The following is a 16,438-nucleotide window of genomic DNA, read 5'->3' as shown; positions in this document are numbered from 1 at the left end:
AACCAGTTTTCACCATGTTAAATTATGTCTTTAGAAACAACAATAACAATGCTTCGTTGGATTCAAATGTTACGTCTGTTTCCAATGATACTGGTGAGAGCAAAAACAACAGTAAACTAAGCCCTTCTAAGCAGCAATTAACTAAAGCAGTGTGTTATGGTAAGAAAGATGACTGGTTATGGTGATATCACAACTGCACATTCTCATAGGCACGCTGAACACTGGGATCAGCATAGACCTGTTGAAGGAAATAAGCATTATGTGATACATTAGAAATAAACCATATCGTTTTTACCTCAAGCTTTGTGGATAATATTTTTTAAATATTGAGATCAATTTTCAACGCACCTATGATTCCACGTGGAAGTCGTCATTCCTCGCCGGGGTTATGTTTCATTCTCTATGGCCATTGCTGGGTTACTTGTGCCTGAAAAACACAGTATGCATACAGTTAATAAAGTTATTGGAGAATGGTCATAGAATAATGATTTGTAGACAACATTTAAAAGTTTAAAAAACAGTGGACATAAAGCTAGGGTTAGGGTCATAGCTAGGGTTAGGGTTGAAACGGGATGTGGACATGAAGCTAGGGTTAGGGTTGAACCGGGATCTGGACATGAAGCTAGAGTTAGGGTTGAACTGGGATCTGGACATGGAGTTAGGGTTGAACCAGGATCTGGACATGAAGCTAAGGTTAGGGTTGAACCAGGATCTGGACATGAAGCTAAGGTTAGGGTTTAACTGGGATTTGGACATGAAGCTAAGGTTAGGGTTGAACCGGGATCTGGACATGGAGTTAGGGTTGAACCAGGATCTGGACATGAAGCTACGGTTAGGGTTTAACCGGGATCTGGACATGAAGCTAAGGTTAGGGTTTAACTGGGATCTGGACATGAAGCTAAGGTTAGGGTTGAACCAGGATCTGGACATGAAGCTAAGGTTAGGGTTGAACTGGGATCTGGACATGGAGTTCGGGTTGAACCAGGATCTGGACATGAAGCTAAGGTTAGGGTTTAACCAGGATCTGGGTTAGGGTCATAGCTAGGGTTAGGGTTGAAACGGGATGTGGACATGAAGCTAGAGTTAGGGTTGAACCGGGATCTGGACATGAAGCTAGAGTTAGGGTTGAACCGGGATCTGGACATGAAGATAAGGTTAGGGTTTACTCGGCTCCCATCAGATATTTGAGCCCTCACCCCGTCTCTCTTTGTCCTCTGCTCCCCCATTCTCTGTCCAGGAGGGAGCGCTGTTCAGCAGTCGACTTTGGGACTCCCTCAGTGGTTTGACTGGGAACTGGTGGCTCTCTCCAACAACACTGCACAACACAACACAGGACAAACCATTAGACAGGATCAGTACATGAATGGATTTCAATGGACTATTAGCAAAATGACTGTTAGAAAAGTACCCCTAAAGTACTCTCTCACATCTGTATCCAAAAACCATCTTTATGGAAAAGGACCAAATGTATGAAGAGTGTGGGCAGGATTTCCTGTGAGGGATGAATACCTACGTCTTGTTGGGGGGGGGGTTGTGTCCAGGAGATTAATACTTATGTCTTGTTGGGAGGGGGGTTGTGTCCAGGAGATGAATACTTACGTCTTGTTGGGAGGGGGGTTGTGTCCAGGAGAGGTGGGCTGCTCAGGATCCTGGTTCACCAGACAGGTTGGGAAGGAGCACCCATCACCCAGACTAAACACAAAACACAATCCTGTGTTTAAAAGTCTTCCTCTTCATCCTCCTAATAACTAACAACTAACTAACCACCTCTCACGCTTAGCAACATTGTCCCCCTCATTGCCCCCATAGTTCACCATTAAGTTCAAGTTCTTTCTTCTCCCCTCCTCTCTATCACTGTCAGCCCCAAAGTATAGTCCATAGCCTTGCCAGACCTTTCTGTTTAGCTGAGAATGTCAGTGTTTTCACGGTGGGTTCAGTCAGAGTCGATAGCATGATATTTTATTTGCGAGCAGCATACCACCCTGCATCCCACTGCTGGCTTGCCTCTGAAGCTAAACAGGGTTGGTCCTGGATGGGAGACCAGATGCTGCTGGAAGTGGTGTGGAGGGCCTGTAGGGGGCACTCTTCCCTCTGGTCTAAGGAGATCCCAATGCCCCAGGGCAGTGATTGGGGACATTTCCCTGCATAGGGTGCCATTTTTCTGATGGGATGTTAAAACGGGTGTCCTGACTCTGATCACTAAAGATCACATGGCACTTATCGTAAGAGTAGACATGTTAACCCCGGTTTCCTGGCTAAATTCCCAATCTGGCCCTAATACCATCATGGCCACCTAATCATCCACAGCTTCCAATTGGCTCATTCTTACCCAGGTCGTTGCTGTAAAATATCATATGTTCTCAGTTAACTTATCTGATAAAATAAGGGAATACGTATATACCTGGAGTACACAGGAAATGGCCAGTATCTCATTTCATCACCGAAGACCTGGCGGAAGTTCTTACCGAGGCCCAGACTGAAGCCATTCTTATCTGCCCCATGACGGAACGCTGGCGCGCGGACCGCCTCTGAACAACAGAGTAGAATATGATCAGTGTTGAACCAAAACTGAGGAGAGATCTAGTTTGGCATCGTTTATAGAGAACATATGCAATCTAGATGTTTCATAGTTCAAAGGAAACAGAGAGGAACGTCATTGTTTTGTGGGGACTTATGCAACTCCTGAACCAATAGCAACACCTTCATGGATATAACATTTTTTGAGACATCAGTTGTCAATGATCCTATAGGGGAAGAGATTGCTGAAAGAGTTTGATATTCTCAAAGGGTGGGGAGATTTGCTGTTTAAAAGCCTGCCACAACTGCAGACTAACATCCTTGACTCCATCTCACTGAACTGTCCTTGGTACAGCAAAAATGAAGATCAGCCATTTGTAATTTACTTTATGTAATGACAATGAGCCAAAGAGCCCAAGAACCCTGCTCTCTGAGGACAGATCTATGCCTTCAGGTCTACTGGCTGTGCTGTGTTACTAGGTATGACTGACCGTGTCCTCTAAAGGCCTGTCCAGCAGGGCTACCTTTCCAGCAGGGCTACCTGTCCAGCAGGGCTACCTTTCCAGCAGGGCTACCTTTCCAGCAGGGCTACCTTTCCAGCAGGGCTACCTGACCAGCAGGGCTACCTGTCCAGCAGGGCTACCTGTCCAGCAGGGCTACCTGTCCAGCAGGGCTACCTTTCCAGCAGGGCTACCTGTCCAGCAGGGCTACCTGACCAGCAGGGCTACCTGACCAGCAGGGCTACCTTTCCAGCAGGGCTACCTTTCCAGCAGGGCTACCTGTCCAGCAGGGCTACCTTTCCAGCAGGGCTACCTTTCCAGCAGGGCTACCTTTCCAGTGTCTGTTACTAAGCCTCTTACTGTGAGCCTGTTGTTCACTCCCTGAATAATCCACTCACTCAGATTGGAGACAAAAAAGTGCACCACTGTGCACACAGAGCTGGGCCATATGGACAAAAGTCCATAGCACGATACATTTACAAAATGATCAAGATAACGATAAATTGAACGATGCGTTTATAAAATGAGTGTGCACCACTTTTATATTACCCTTAAAACTACTACTACTACTGCTACTACTACTAGTGCTGCTACTACTACTACTGCTACTACTACTACTGGTACTAGTGCTCCTACTACTACTGGTACTAGTGCTACTACTACTACTACTGGTACTAGTGCTACTACTACTACTGCTCCTACTACTGCTACTACTACTACTACTGGTACTACTACTACTGCTCCTACTACTACTGCTACTAGTACTACTGGTACTACTACTGCTACTGCACTAAGACTGCTACTGCTACTACTACTACTAGTACTACTACTTATACTGCTTCTATTATCACTACTACTACTACTACTACTACTACTACTACTACTGCTGCTACTACTTCTACTACTGCTACTACTACTACTACTTTTACTACTACTGCTACTTGGAATGTTGTAGTTATCAATTGTCCCATTAGAAATATCCCATAGTAGCAGACTAATTTCATGTCAAACTTCACATTCCTCTAGTAAAAGCGTATTATTATTAATATCAGTAATATATCCTTGATAAATGATTGGTTCGGTCAGTATCGATAATTTCCAGTTTATCGTCCCAGCTCTAGCACACATGATAAGAGACTGCTCTCTCTGTCTGCCTGTCCGATAATGGCCATAACAAAGAGCCTTATCAAATCATACCACAGATGAGTGACTCAATCTGTGTTTTTATTTGATGTGGAGAAGAATAGAATAAGGTCCCTATCCCAGGCCTGTTCTTGGAAACTCCGTCAGAGCACCCATGTTAGGTCTGTTTCTATTCTGTTTAGTTAGACACCAGGGAAATGTTCACAACAACATACAGATACACCATGCCAGCTCTTACCCAGAGTGGATCTGTTCTTGCAGACCAGCCAGCAGTGGTAGACGAACAGTGAGGCCAGACTGACAGAGAACATGGAAGCAGCGAAGAACAGGAACATGATGTGGAACTTAGCCTGGGTGTCAGGCAGACCATTCTGAGGGAGCGGTTCCACACAAACACAATGTATTAGTCTTACAGTACCTGTATGTGTGCATTAGGCATAACCTGTAAGTAAAGTCTGCCAGCTAGTTGGGTGTTAGCATAGGTCGCTACGAAACTAGTCTAGGGGGAGCTTAACCAATCAGTGATCATCGTCCTCAAATCCAATGCCGCTGATTGGCTCATACCAGGTATTCTAACAGACGGTCGTGTGTTCTACCTTCAGCCTTGCAGAGAAATCAGAATACCAAGATCAGAACATGAAACAGTTATTTTCAGTTTTTCACAAAGCATCATCTTTCATACTGTATTTAGTCATTAAAAATAATAGTTTTCTCTAATGAACATGGATATAGAGATATATAGATATAACAGACATTAGAAATGCAATCATTCCACTGGTTTAGATTGTACAGAATGTCAATTATTCAAAAGTTCACCATGAAAATATTTTACTCACGGTCCAGAATTTAATGAAGTACTGTAGATCTGTAGCAGTGATGAAAATGCAATATAATAAGGAGTATGCCAGGAACAGCATGAAAAACTTATAGTTGGAGAAGCCCACACAGTTATTCACCCTGTCACATTCCAAAACAAGAAGGCAATGCTCCAAGTCAATATCACACCATATGGGAAAACCCTACCGTTTGACAACAACATACAGATGGTAAAAATGGCCCCCAAACATAAACGGACAAGGCTGAAATATCATCTACATCGTAGACATCAGTTAAGCCTTTGACAACAACGGAAAAAGTGATACATTTATCAAACAAGATTTAAAAACTCTTACAAATCATACAGTGACCTAATGGAAAATATTGTTCCATTTCCTTTGAATAATTAATCAAACATCACTTTGATTAAGTATGAAATGGTACAGTAGCAATACAGACCAGGGGCAATGGTGATCCATCTTTAGGATGCATCTGTAAAACAACAGTAAGGAAACTCAGTAACAGCTACAATTTTCCCCAACACAGTTTCAGCAGGGTTCTTATGAACAGTGCATAGGGCCATGAGCAGAGTCATACTTATCACAGACTGAGCAATGGTGACATCGATCAGGCTTGACCAGCTGGCAGCGATCACAGAAACGAATAGCTGAGGAATAAGAGAGACAGCGTCAGCACAGTCAATCAGACACCATCACCACCCTATCTACCCTACTGACCAATAACAAATTAATCGTCAGCCTATCTACCCCACTGACCAATAACAAATTAATCGTCAGCCTATCTACCCCACTGACCAATAACAAATTAATCGTCAGCCTATCTACCCAACTCACCAATAACAAATTAATCGTCAGCCTATCTACCCCACTGACCAATAACAAATTAATTGTCAGCCTATCTACCCCACTGACCAATTTCTTTTAAATATTTTTTTATTTCACCTTTATTTAACTAGGCAAGTCAGTTAAGAACAAATTCTTATTTTACAATGACAGACATGATTTGGAAAAGCACACACCTGTCTATATAAGGTCCCACAGTTGACAGTGCATGTCAGAGCAAAAACCAAACCATGAGGTCGAAGGAATTGTCCGTAGAGCCTCAAGACAGGATTGTGTGGAGGCAAAGGTCTGTGGAAGGGTAACAAAAATTGTCTGCGGCATTGAAGGTCCCCAAGAACACAGTGGCCTCCATCATTCTTAAATGGAAGAAGTTTGGAACCACCAAGGCTCTTCCTAGAGCTGGCCGCCAGGCCAAACTGAGCAATCGGGGTAGAAGGGCCTTGGTCAGGGAGGTGACCAAGAACCCGATGGATACTCCAGAGTTCCTCTGTGGAGACGGGAGAACCTTCCAGAAGGACAACCATATCTGCAGCACTCCACCAATCAGGCCTTCATGGTAGAGAGGCCAGACGGAAGCCACTCCTCAGTAAAAGGCACATGATAGCCAAAAGACACCTAAAGACTCTCAGACCATGAGAAACAAGACTCTCTGGTCTGATGAAACCAAGATTGAACTCTTCGGCCTGAATGCCAAGCGTCACGTCTAGAGGAAACCTGGCACCAAACTTCCCTACGTTGAAGCATGGTGGTGGCAGCATCATGCTGTGGGGATGTTTTTCAGTGGCAGGGACTGGAAGACTAGTCAGGATCGAGGCAAAGTTGAACGGAGCAATGTACAGAGAGAGCCTCAATGAAAACCTGCTCCAGAGCGCTCAGGACCTCAGACAGAGGCAACGTTTCACCTTCCAACAGGACAACGACCCTAAGCACACAGCCAAGACAACGCAGGAGTAGCTTCGGGACAAGTCTCTGAATGTCTTTGAGTGGCCCAGCCAGAGCCCAGACTTGAACCCGATCGAACATCTCTGGAGAGACCTGAAAATAGCTGTGCAGCAACGCTCCCCATCCAACATAACAGAGCTTGAGAGGATCTACAGAGAAGAATGGGAGAAACTCTCCAAATACAGGTGTGCCAAGCTTGTAGCGTCGTACCCAAGAAGACTCAAGACTGTAATCGCTGCCAAAGGTGCTTCAACAAAGTACTGAGTTAAGGGTCTGAATATTTATGTAAATGTAATATTTATGGGGGGTTCTATTTATAAATTAGCAAAAATGTCAAATGCTTTGTCATTATGGGGTATTGTGTGTAGATGGATGAGGGGGGAAAAAACAATTTAATCAATTTTAGAATAAATCTGTGACCTAACAAAATGTGGAAAAGGTCAAAGGGTCTGAATACTTTCCGAAGGCACTGTATATTCTGGGGACATTCTTGCAACATCAGGCGAATGTTATTTATAAACAAGGGGAGAAAATAAGGTGGTCCGGTACAGGGTACCGGAAAAATAAATAGTGGAGGTATGCCGTACCGGTAAAACATGGGCCTATCACAATAATTAAAACAAAATGTCAAGAAAACTGTAGGCTATTACATCCCTTTTTATCATTAACTCATGACAGAGGCATGACAAATAAGCGAATAAATGTGAAAACGGGTGGTATAGCCTACACTCCAAGATGCGGTGTGGTTAGACGAGAACACCGAAATTTGGCCAAGGTAGAGATGAGCGGCCGACAACGAGACCCACGCAGACAGCAATGGACACATACATTCTGGCCTAATGACAACTTTMTGGTGTTTAGTGTAACAGATGTCTCTTTCCATTCACCACTGTTATGAGGCTGGAAATATGTTGTGAGTGGATGAACGTGTGCGGGTAGCTTAGTAAAGGAGCCCTTTGAAGTGATTGTTTGACAATCAGATAAAAACATCATGACTGGTTGTGTTTATGCCACAATAAAAGGTTATACATTTTAAAAGTTAAATGACAAATCTTTATGACTAGGTCCAGAGAGATCCTATTGAATTAATAGGGATTATATATGTAATTGGGCCTATAAAAAACGTTGGTGCAGGTCCCGCACCGGGAAGAAATTAATTCTACTTTCGCTCCTGATTCAATGTATAATCATRAGAACAACTGTACAGTTTTTGTGATATTAGAGTATATGGTGCAACCAATTCTGGTTTGCTGGGTTGCTAAAAGTCAGCCCACAGGGCAGACTTTTTGTTTTAGCTTGTGTTCTGTAGAGTACCTCCAGACATGGTGCGGGTGTAGATGGGTAAATCCTTGGCTATCCTTCTAAGAATCTCCTGCTGAGACTCTCCACGGTCCTCGCGCTCCAACAGCTCCTTGTCTGAGTAGGACAGGTGGAACTACAGAGAGGATGGAGGAACAGAATAAGAAGCATCCTGTGCCTCAACAGATGTAGGATCTTCATTTCATCACCCTGTTGCAGGAGGTTTAAAAAGCCCTGTTGCATATGAGGTTTAAAAAGTCTTCTGAAGTTTGTAATTTCCACACTTGATTTTCCCCTACAAAAATGTCCATTCATTATAATCAACTTATTAATTCACATTTTCTGTTGCTGCAGGATTTTTTTCCCGCTGCAGCAAACTGGCTCAAATTACGATCCTACACCTCTAGAATATTGCAGGCCTACATCCATTACTAATGAGATGCACTTCCCATTAGAGCTCTTATTATAATGGTGTGATCTACTGTAAATGCTGTGTAGCTCTGAGTGCTGGAGGACTGCAGTACAGTAACTGTTGTGTGTCACAAGGCTGATCCAGCTAAGTCATGTGCACTTCTATCTTTGCCCTTTCCTTCTGAGCAGCTAGACTGTTTGCAGAGCCCCAGCAGCGCTGCTACATTATTACATTGAGGCACTCAGGCGTTTTATGATTGAAGGCTGAGGACTAATAACTTCAACAATAACAAACACAATGGTGCCCAGTGCCACAGATATCACCACCCACTGAATCATCTAACAAATACACCTCACAGTATGAAGGAAAACAATGTTATTGAGTGACCTGAATGTTAAGCTATCGCCCCTTGAATGACCCAGAGCACTCAGTACTGGAAGGAGCATTTTTGAGTGTCGTCTAAAACGCATGGATTCAACAACAACAAGCTCTGAATCTGAGTGGTCAGGAGCAGAGATAATAGAGTGCTCCTTCAGGCAGTCGGAGAAGAAGGTAATATCACTGTAAATATCACTCTCAATATCATTTTAAATAGCACTCTCAATCATAGCAGGAGAGACTGGAGCCTAGTTCTGTATCTCTCCCTGTACCTCATCATCCAGACTAGCCTAGTTCTGTACTTCTCCCTGTACCTCATCATCCAGACTAGCCTAGTTCTGTACCTCTCCCTGTACATCATCCAGACTAGCCTAGTTCTGTACTTCTCCCTGTACCTCATCATCCAGACTAGCCTAGTTCTGTATCTCTCCCTGTACCTCATCATCCAGACTAGCCTAGTTCTGTACATTCTCCCTGTACCTCATCATCCAGACTAGCCTAGTTCTGTACTTCTCCCTGTACCTCATCATCCAGACTAGCCTAGTTCTGTACCTCTCCCTGTACTCATCATCCAGACTAGCCTAGTTCTGTACTTCTCCCTGTACCTCATTCAGACTAGCCTAGTTCTGTACTTCTCCTGTACATCATCCAGACTAGCCTAGTTCTGTACCTCTCCCTGTACATCATCCAGACTAGCCTAGTTCTGTGACCTCTCCCTGTACATCATCCAGACTAGCCTAGTTCTGTACTTCTCCCTGACATCATCCAGACTAGCCTAGTTTCTGTAACCTCTCCACTTTACATCATCCAGACTAGCCTAGTTCTGTACCTCTCCCTGTACATCATCCAGACTAGCCTAGTTCTGTACCTCTCCCTGTACATCATCCAGACTAGCCTATTTGATCAAATGCGCGCGCGCGCACACACACACACACTCACCTCTTTCAGGGGGTTCATGGGCTTGGTGAAGATGGTCTGCCAGTAGGCCCAGGTAAACAAGATGAAGGCAACATGATAGGCCAGCAGATAAACAACTGGGAATAGAAAGACATATAGCTCACTGTGCAGCCAAGTAATCTGTCTGCTAGAAGCTAGATCTCTGACACAGTTTTAGAATAGACCAACAAAGATGCCCTGTTTTCCATGAACTTAAAGTCAATAGTTGAACAGAGCACATTTGTCATTGAACAGAGCACATTTGTCTTAAGAACCACCAAAGGAGAACGTGTCAAGGCTTTGGGACCTCCTGACTAACTGCCCTTAGATAAGGCTCTGGAGCTATCATTTCCAAACAAGATGATTACAATCATGTTTGTATTTTGTGATCTTATTTATTCTGCTATGATGAAGCTTGTAGCGATGATTAGGCTAGCTACAGTGAATGTCTCTATTGGGTCCCAGCCTGTGTAGATGAGGGACTTACAGAAAATCATATTCAACTGTTTCTAACTGCGTACTCCCAGACCCATCATGCAACATCATCCTCATTCCTGGGTGTCTGGCCTCTCCTGACTCTGACTGTGTAGATAACTGATTCAAACCTGACAGAGGAAACAGACATTTATGAGTTCTTAGACAAACCCTTTAATAGACCTACTTCTTCTCCCCACAATAGTACCAGTAACGTGGAAATCGGTCTTACTAATGGATACCGTTGGCTCATGACTGCCCATAGATAAGCCTCAACCTCTGGGTTATTCATCTAGCATGGTATCAGTGTTCATCATATCATACTACTACTGTCAGGTATGTGTTCATCATAGGGGAGAGTGGMGTAAGTTGAAACATTTTTTACATTCAGCATCACTCTATCAAGGGAAATATAGTATTTCTAACAAAGATATCTACATATATTTCAGGATGTTGCGTATCCCTTGAAATAATCAGAATTCATGTAAACATTACAGTTTTGAAAACATAGCTTGTCCAAAAAAAGTGGCCTCTAGGGAACAACTTACTCTGGGTATGGGGGAAGTTGAGCCGCGGGACAGGGTAAGTTAAGCTGCCTACAAATTTCTGTACTGAATTAAATATTACCACTACCCTTTTAAAACCATATCTATTTTTATTTCCCAAACACAATTCAACACAAACACAATCGCCCCCATTCACATCGACGGGGGCTGTAGTGGAGCAGAGTTCCTTTGTGTCCACATGACCAACAAACTATCATGGTCCAAACACACCAAAACAGTTGTGAAGAGGGCACGACAACGCCTATTCCCCCTCAGGAGACTGAAAAGATTTGGCATGGGTCCTCAGATCATCAAAAAGTTATACAGCTGCACCATCGAGAGCATCCTGACTGGTTGCATCACCGCCTGGTATGGAAACTGGTTAGCATCCAACCCTGTACATCACTGGGGCCAAGCTTCCTGCCATCCAGGACCTCTATAACAGGCAGTGTCAGAGGAAGGCCCTAAAAATTGTCTAGGACTCCAGCCACCCTGGTCATAGACTGTTCTCTCTGCTACCGCACAGCAAGCGTGACCGGAGCACCAAGTCTAGGTCCAAAAGGCTCCTTAACAGCTTCTACCCCCAAGACTGCTGAACAGTTAATCAATTGGCTACCCGAACTATTTGCATTGACCCCCCCATTTCTTTTTTTTACACTGCTGCTACTCGGTGTTAATTATCTATGCATAGTCACTTTACCCCTACCTACATGTACATACCTCAATTACCATCGACTAACCTGTACACCCGCACATTGACTTGGTACCGGTACCCCCTGTATATAGCCTCGTTATTGTTATTTTATTGTGTTACTTTATTATTATTTATTTTTTACTTTAGTTTAATGGGTAAATATTTTCTTCAATCTTATTTCTCTTAAAACTGCATTGTTGGTTAAGGGCTTGTAAGTAAGCATTTCACGGTATTCGGCACGTGGCAAATAACATTTGATTTTATATTTTTGTATTTGAATCATTTTAAGCATCTTTTAACACAGGCTTAACACCTAACACACACTTTTAACATAGGCCAGGCCCTGTTGTTACCTCATATCCCAGCGATAATGCCTTGCATTACGCCTGGGAAGAAAACACCTCCATTTGCTCAACTTGCCATTGGCTTAACCATTGGCTCAACTTACCCCATGGCCATTGCTCAACCTACCCCAAGGCAAACATTTGGACTATATTAGCCCACACAATATAGGGATGCACTTTCATACTAGGTTTATGACCTCATATTGAAGCTTATAGAGACCCCAACTGATGTAAAGAACAATCTTTAAATTATCTATATTGGTTTAGATACAAGCATCATGAAACTTCTAACCCAATAAATTCATTTGACGTGGTGAAAATCTGTTTTTTTGGACCTAACTTGCTTACCACTTTTTCCATGTGGTTTCTTCCTTCACAGACGGCATGAAATGAGGACCTCTTCTTAAATATTTGGTCAAATTATTAATTTTGTGTATGGTTTCCTAGAAGTAAGGGTGGCTCAACTCACCCCTTTGTCTCAACTTGCCCCACTCTCCCCTATCATACTGCTACTGGCAGGTATTAATGTTCATTATACTGTAGAAGAATATATATGGGTCAGGGACTTACTCTTCTGTCCAATGTTGTCGATCGATTCTGAAAAGAGAAGATGAGAAATGTGCAGTCATGTCTCTGTGTTGTTTGCTMTATTATGGACAAATAAAGAAATGGAAATGCTTTGAACATTTTCAGCAGAATCCCTCTTCAGTATAATGTGTTATCATAATGTGTAGATTGTGCTGAAAACAAAGGATTATTTTCTCCTTGGTGTACTTGGCATCAATATCCTTGGCACACAAATTACCGTTTAATAACGATAAATAAACTGAGGATGATGCAGACATCCAGCAAGTGTGCTGAATCCCTATAAGTGCCATCTGACACATCAAACTCCCACAACTTACAGAAACATAATCACGACCTGATCCAATCATAAATTACTCTCCTTCTTTAACCTTTTGATATAGTAAAGCATTGCTGTGCATTAACACAAAAGCAGTGGCAACAACAGTAGCATCGTGCCTGGTGCAGTCTGGCGTGAATGCTGACTGGCAGCTGCTCCACCTGCGGCAGGGCAGGCCTGAGACAAAGCTGCTGACCACATGACAGGATCAGCACCCCAGTCCTCAGCACACTGATTCAGCTCAGCTAATATACATGAGTAGCACCCTACTACACACACCTACTAATACACCTATACACATGAAAAGCACCAAGACACAACTAATACCAGGGGTTGGAACCGGTTCAGGGAACAGAACCGAAAACCGGAAAATAAATAAATATTCCAAGGAATAGAATCAGAACTGGGAACGAAAGTGATCTATACTGTTCCGGAACAGAACCTTTATTTTAAAAGCATGGGAACCGGTTATTAACGTTATTTTACGTTCCCGGGCAATTTTTTCCAGTCCCCCCCCCAAAAAAATTAAATAAACACCTATGCAAGCTCTCCCTCTGTCAATCAGAAACTTCTTCCAGTGTCTGCCTGCAAGATGAAAATCTTTGTCAGTGTGTGTGCATGTTTAGGCAACCTGCCCCTCCCCCTCCGAAGCATAGTCTAGTAGCCTAATGACCTTACAAACTGGATTCAGAAATTAGGGAGTGAGATTTTTAATTAGAGAAGAATCGATTAACTTTTTCAATGCTAGTTAGGGATACTATCGTTATCACATTTCACATTGGATTTATTAATTACAAAGAGGTAAGATGTTGTTTTAATTCTGGTGCCACTCTGCACACGCAAGCTTGTTAGCTAGCTAGCTTCTCTGGTCCAACGTTAAGTCAACTCTGAAGTTCAAAGACATTCAAAGTTCCTCCATAGAAGCTGCTCCTCCGTAGGTATAATTCTGTAGGCCTAATTCAGATAATGCATGTCATCACAAGATGCCCAGCGCTTCAAGCCAAGCCTCCAAACAGTTTTGTTTCCCCATAAACATAACAGATGGTATATGAATTACCATGCGCGATTTTGCCAATTTAGCGCCACTGGGCCTGCCAGCAGACCGGGATGGGGTGGGGACAGGGACGGGGATGGGGGGGTGAGGTTATAATCATGTAAATCCAAATAATTTAAGTCCAGAAATGCATTCTGATTGGGTCAAATTTACAGTTTATTTTCTCACAGATAGGGAAAAGGTTGTTCACTTTTGCAGCTAGCTTTGTTAAGTTTTGTTAGTGGCACACTGAATAGTTATAGCTAGTTGGCTACGCTTTTATCAACATGGATATCCGAAAATGGCTGGGCACTGCCAAGAGCAAAAAATTGAGGACCACCATGTCAAAACCGATGCTGAGCTCACCAAGCAGCCTGTTAGCCCAACTACTGAGGTTGAGGAACCTAGCAGCAAATGCCCTCACGCCGCCTGCTGCCCAACAAGATGGAGAAGAGCCATAGCCCAGCACTAGGGTAACATCCCAACAAGCACCTGCACCTCCATTACCCCAGCCACTAGCACCTGATGACCTTGGTGATGAGGAGCCAGCGTTACCCCAGCCACCTGACGACCTCGGTGATGAGGAGCCAGCGTTACCCCAGCCACCTGACGATCTCAGTGATGAGGAGCCAGCGATACCCCTGCCACCTGACAATCTCAGTGATGAGGAGCCAGCCTTACCCCAGTCACCTGACGACCTCAGTGATGAGGAGCCAGCCTTACCCCAGCCACCTGACGACCTCAGTGATGAGGAGCCACCTTACCCCTGCCACCTGCGATCTCAGTGATGAGGAGCCAGCGATACCCCTGCCACCTGACGATCTCAGTGATGAGGAGCCAGCGATACCCTGCCACCTGACGATCTCAGTGATGAGGAGCCAGCCTTACCCCAGTCACCTGACGACCTCAGTGATGAGGAGCCAGCCTTACCCCAGCCACCTGACGACCTCAGTGATGAGGACGGAGCGCAGGTTTATCTTGACACTTACCAAAGCCACATTTTCAGTGGGAGAAAGCAAACCTTTTGTAGAGCCTGGTTCAAGGTCTGCATTTGGTTGTGGTGCATGCTATGTCGTCTGATGACACAATAGACGACTTGTTCAATGTGTCTAGCTCTCTGTACAACTTCTTTAGGAAACCCACGGTGGCTGCACAGTACACTGGAGAAAAACTGAAAAGAGTTCTTGATCAGAGATGGACTGGACACCTCGCCACAGTGTCAGTCATTTTGAAAACAAGTGACAACATCACAGAGAAGCTCTGTGAAATCGAATTTACTCGCGCATATGGCACAGATGTGAGACTTGAGGCCATTGAGGCTTATTGAAAGCAGTGACAGAGCCAAGCTTTAAGTTTATTGTGAACATGACTCACACAATTCTGGGGCTCTTCGACCCTCCTAATGAGTTACTGCAGTCAGAAGCTACTGATCTGCACACTGGTGTCAAACTTGTCTGCAGCTCTTATGGGTGCGCTGAAAAACGGCGATGTGATGCTGAATTCAAAAAGCTTTGGGAGGCATGCCAAGAAGGTACGGGCACACCAGCTCCAAGCAAACAACGGAGACGGATGAGTTTAACTCTGCAAGAGTATGTAGTTGAAAGCACAGTGGGTCAGCATGATGATGGAGAAGAGATGACTGTTTTTCAGCACTTTCTATGCCGTGCTGGGGGAAATGTCATCACGATTTAGCGAAATAGTCAACTAGTGGAAGCTCTGTGGARGCATGGATGCAGAGAGCCCAAACTTTTGGGATGTGAACAAGGTCAAGACATTGCTATTAATAGAAATACAGCTTTTGTGTTATTTTATGACCAAAGTGGTCCATTGGCTATCCACTTTGGTGGTGCTGATATTGGCAGCCTATTCCTTCATGGAGCATAATGACGGTAGCCTTCAGTCCATGGTCCTGAATCGATGGTTACGGCGTGTGATGTTTTAATGAGCACATCTTGGGCATGCTTTCTTGTGACATGGCATGCTTTCTTGTGTACAAAATAACAGTTGTTGTGTATGTGGCTGCAGTTCAGGCCTACATTTTAGTACATGTTGTATGTCAGAGTAGTATAGGACCAATACACAGTGTAGCCTGCTAAAGGAAGTAAGTAAACGTTCACTATGTTATCATTCAGTCGTTGTGTGATAGGCTACTTTAAAAATGATGTCAATACTATGAAAATGACACATAGCCTACTTTTTTGCCTCTCCCTGCTCTCTTGCTATAGTGTGTGTGTGTGTGCTCTCTGAATTTGCATTTACTCTTATCTTATTAAAATTGGCTACTACCATGCAGGAAATGTAACATCAGCTATGAATACAGAATATACACTTAGTTTGATTTCGTTTGCTTTTCTGTCACACCTTGATCTGTTTCACCTGTCCTTGTGCTTGTCTCCACCCCTTCCAGGTGTCACCCATCTTGCCAGCAGCATACCACCCTGCATACCACTGCTGGCTTGCTTCTGAAGCTAAGCAGGGTTGGTCCTGGTCAGTCCCTGGATGGGCAACCAGGTGCTGCTGGAAGTGGTGTTGGAGGGCCAGTAGGAGGCACTCTTTCCTCTGGTCTAAACAAAGATCCCAATGCCCCAGGGCAGTGATTGGGGACACTGCTCTGTGTAGGGTGCCGTCTTTCGGATGG

The 16,438-nt window shown here is 44.0% G+C and overlaps 1 protein-coding gene across 2 annotated transcripts in view; it reads right to left on the bottom strand.

Annotated features, from left to right (window-relative positions):
- Position 1: 1 nt before the first annotated feature.
- Positions 2 to 16,438, bottom strand: part of zdhhc2 (zinc finger DHHC-type palmitoyltransferase 2) — a 27,251-nt gene continuing 10,814 nt past the window's right edge. Inside the window, exons 2-14 of one of the 2 annotated variants that reach the window (XM_023992181.2) lie at positions 12,434 to 12,460; positions 9,810 to 9,904; positions 8,096 to 8,216; positions 5,574 to 5,643; positions 5,436 to 5,468; positions 4,997 to 5,117; positions 4,725 to 4,763; positions 4,399 to 4,531; positions 2,402 to 2,528; positions 1,600 to 1,692; positions 1,197 to 1,315; positions 349 to 427; positions 2 to 238 (exon numbers count right to left, since the gene is read on the bottom strand). In XM_023992181.2, the coding sequence (XP_023847949.1) occupies positions 387 to 427; positions 1,197 to 1,315; positions 1,600 to 1,692; positions 2,402 to 2,528; positions 4,399 to 4,531; positions 4,725 to 4,763; positions 4,997 to 5,117; positions 5,436 to 5,468; positions 5,574 to 5,643; positions 8,096 to 8,216; positions 9,810 to 9,904; positions 12,434 to 12,460 (1,019 nt within the window). In that variant the 3' untranslated portion in view covers positions 2 to 238; positions 349 to 386. The remainder of the gene's footprint in view (positions 239 to 348; positions 428 to 1,196; positions 1,316 to 1,599; positions 1,693 to 2,401; positions 2,529 to 4,398; positions 4,532 to 4,724; positions 4,764 to 4,996; positions 5,118 to 5,435; positions 5,469 to 5,573; positions 5,644 to 8,095; positions 8,217 to 9,809; positions 9,905 to 12,433; positions 12,461 to 16,438) is intronic. The other variant, XM_023992182.2, reaches the window with a different exon arrangement.

This window comes from Salvelinus sp. IW2-2015, linkage group LG8 (assembly GCF_002910315.2).
Source record: "Salvelinus sp. IW2-2015 linkage group LG8, ASM291031v2, whole genome shotgun sequence".
Lineage (NCBI taxonomy): Eukaryota > Metazoa > Chordata > Actinopteri > Salmoniformes > Salmonidae > Salvelinus > Salvelinus sp. IW2-2015.
Note: the sequence above shows the minus strand (reverse complement) of the source record. Positions and strands in the feature narration are given on the sequence as shown.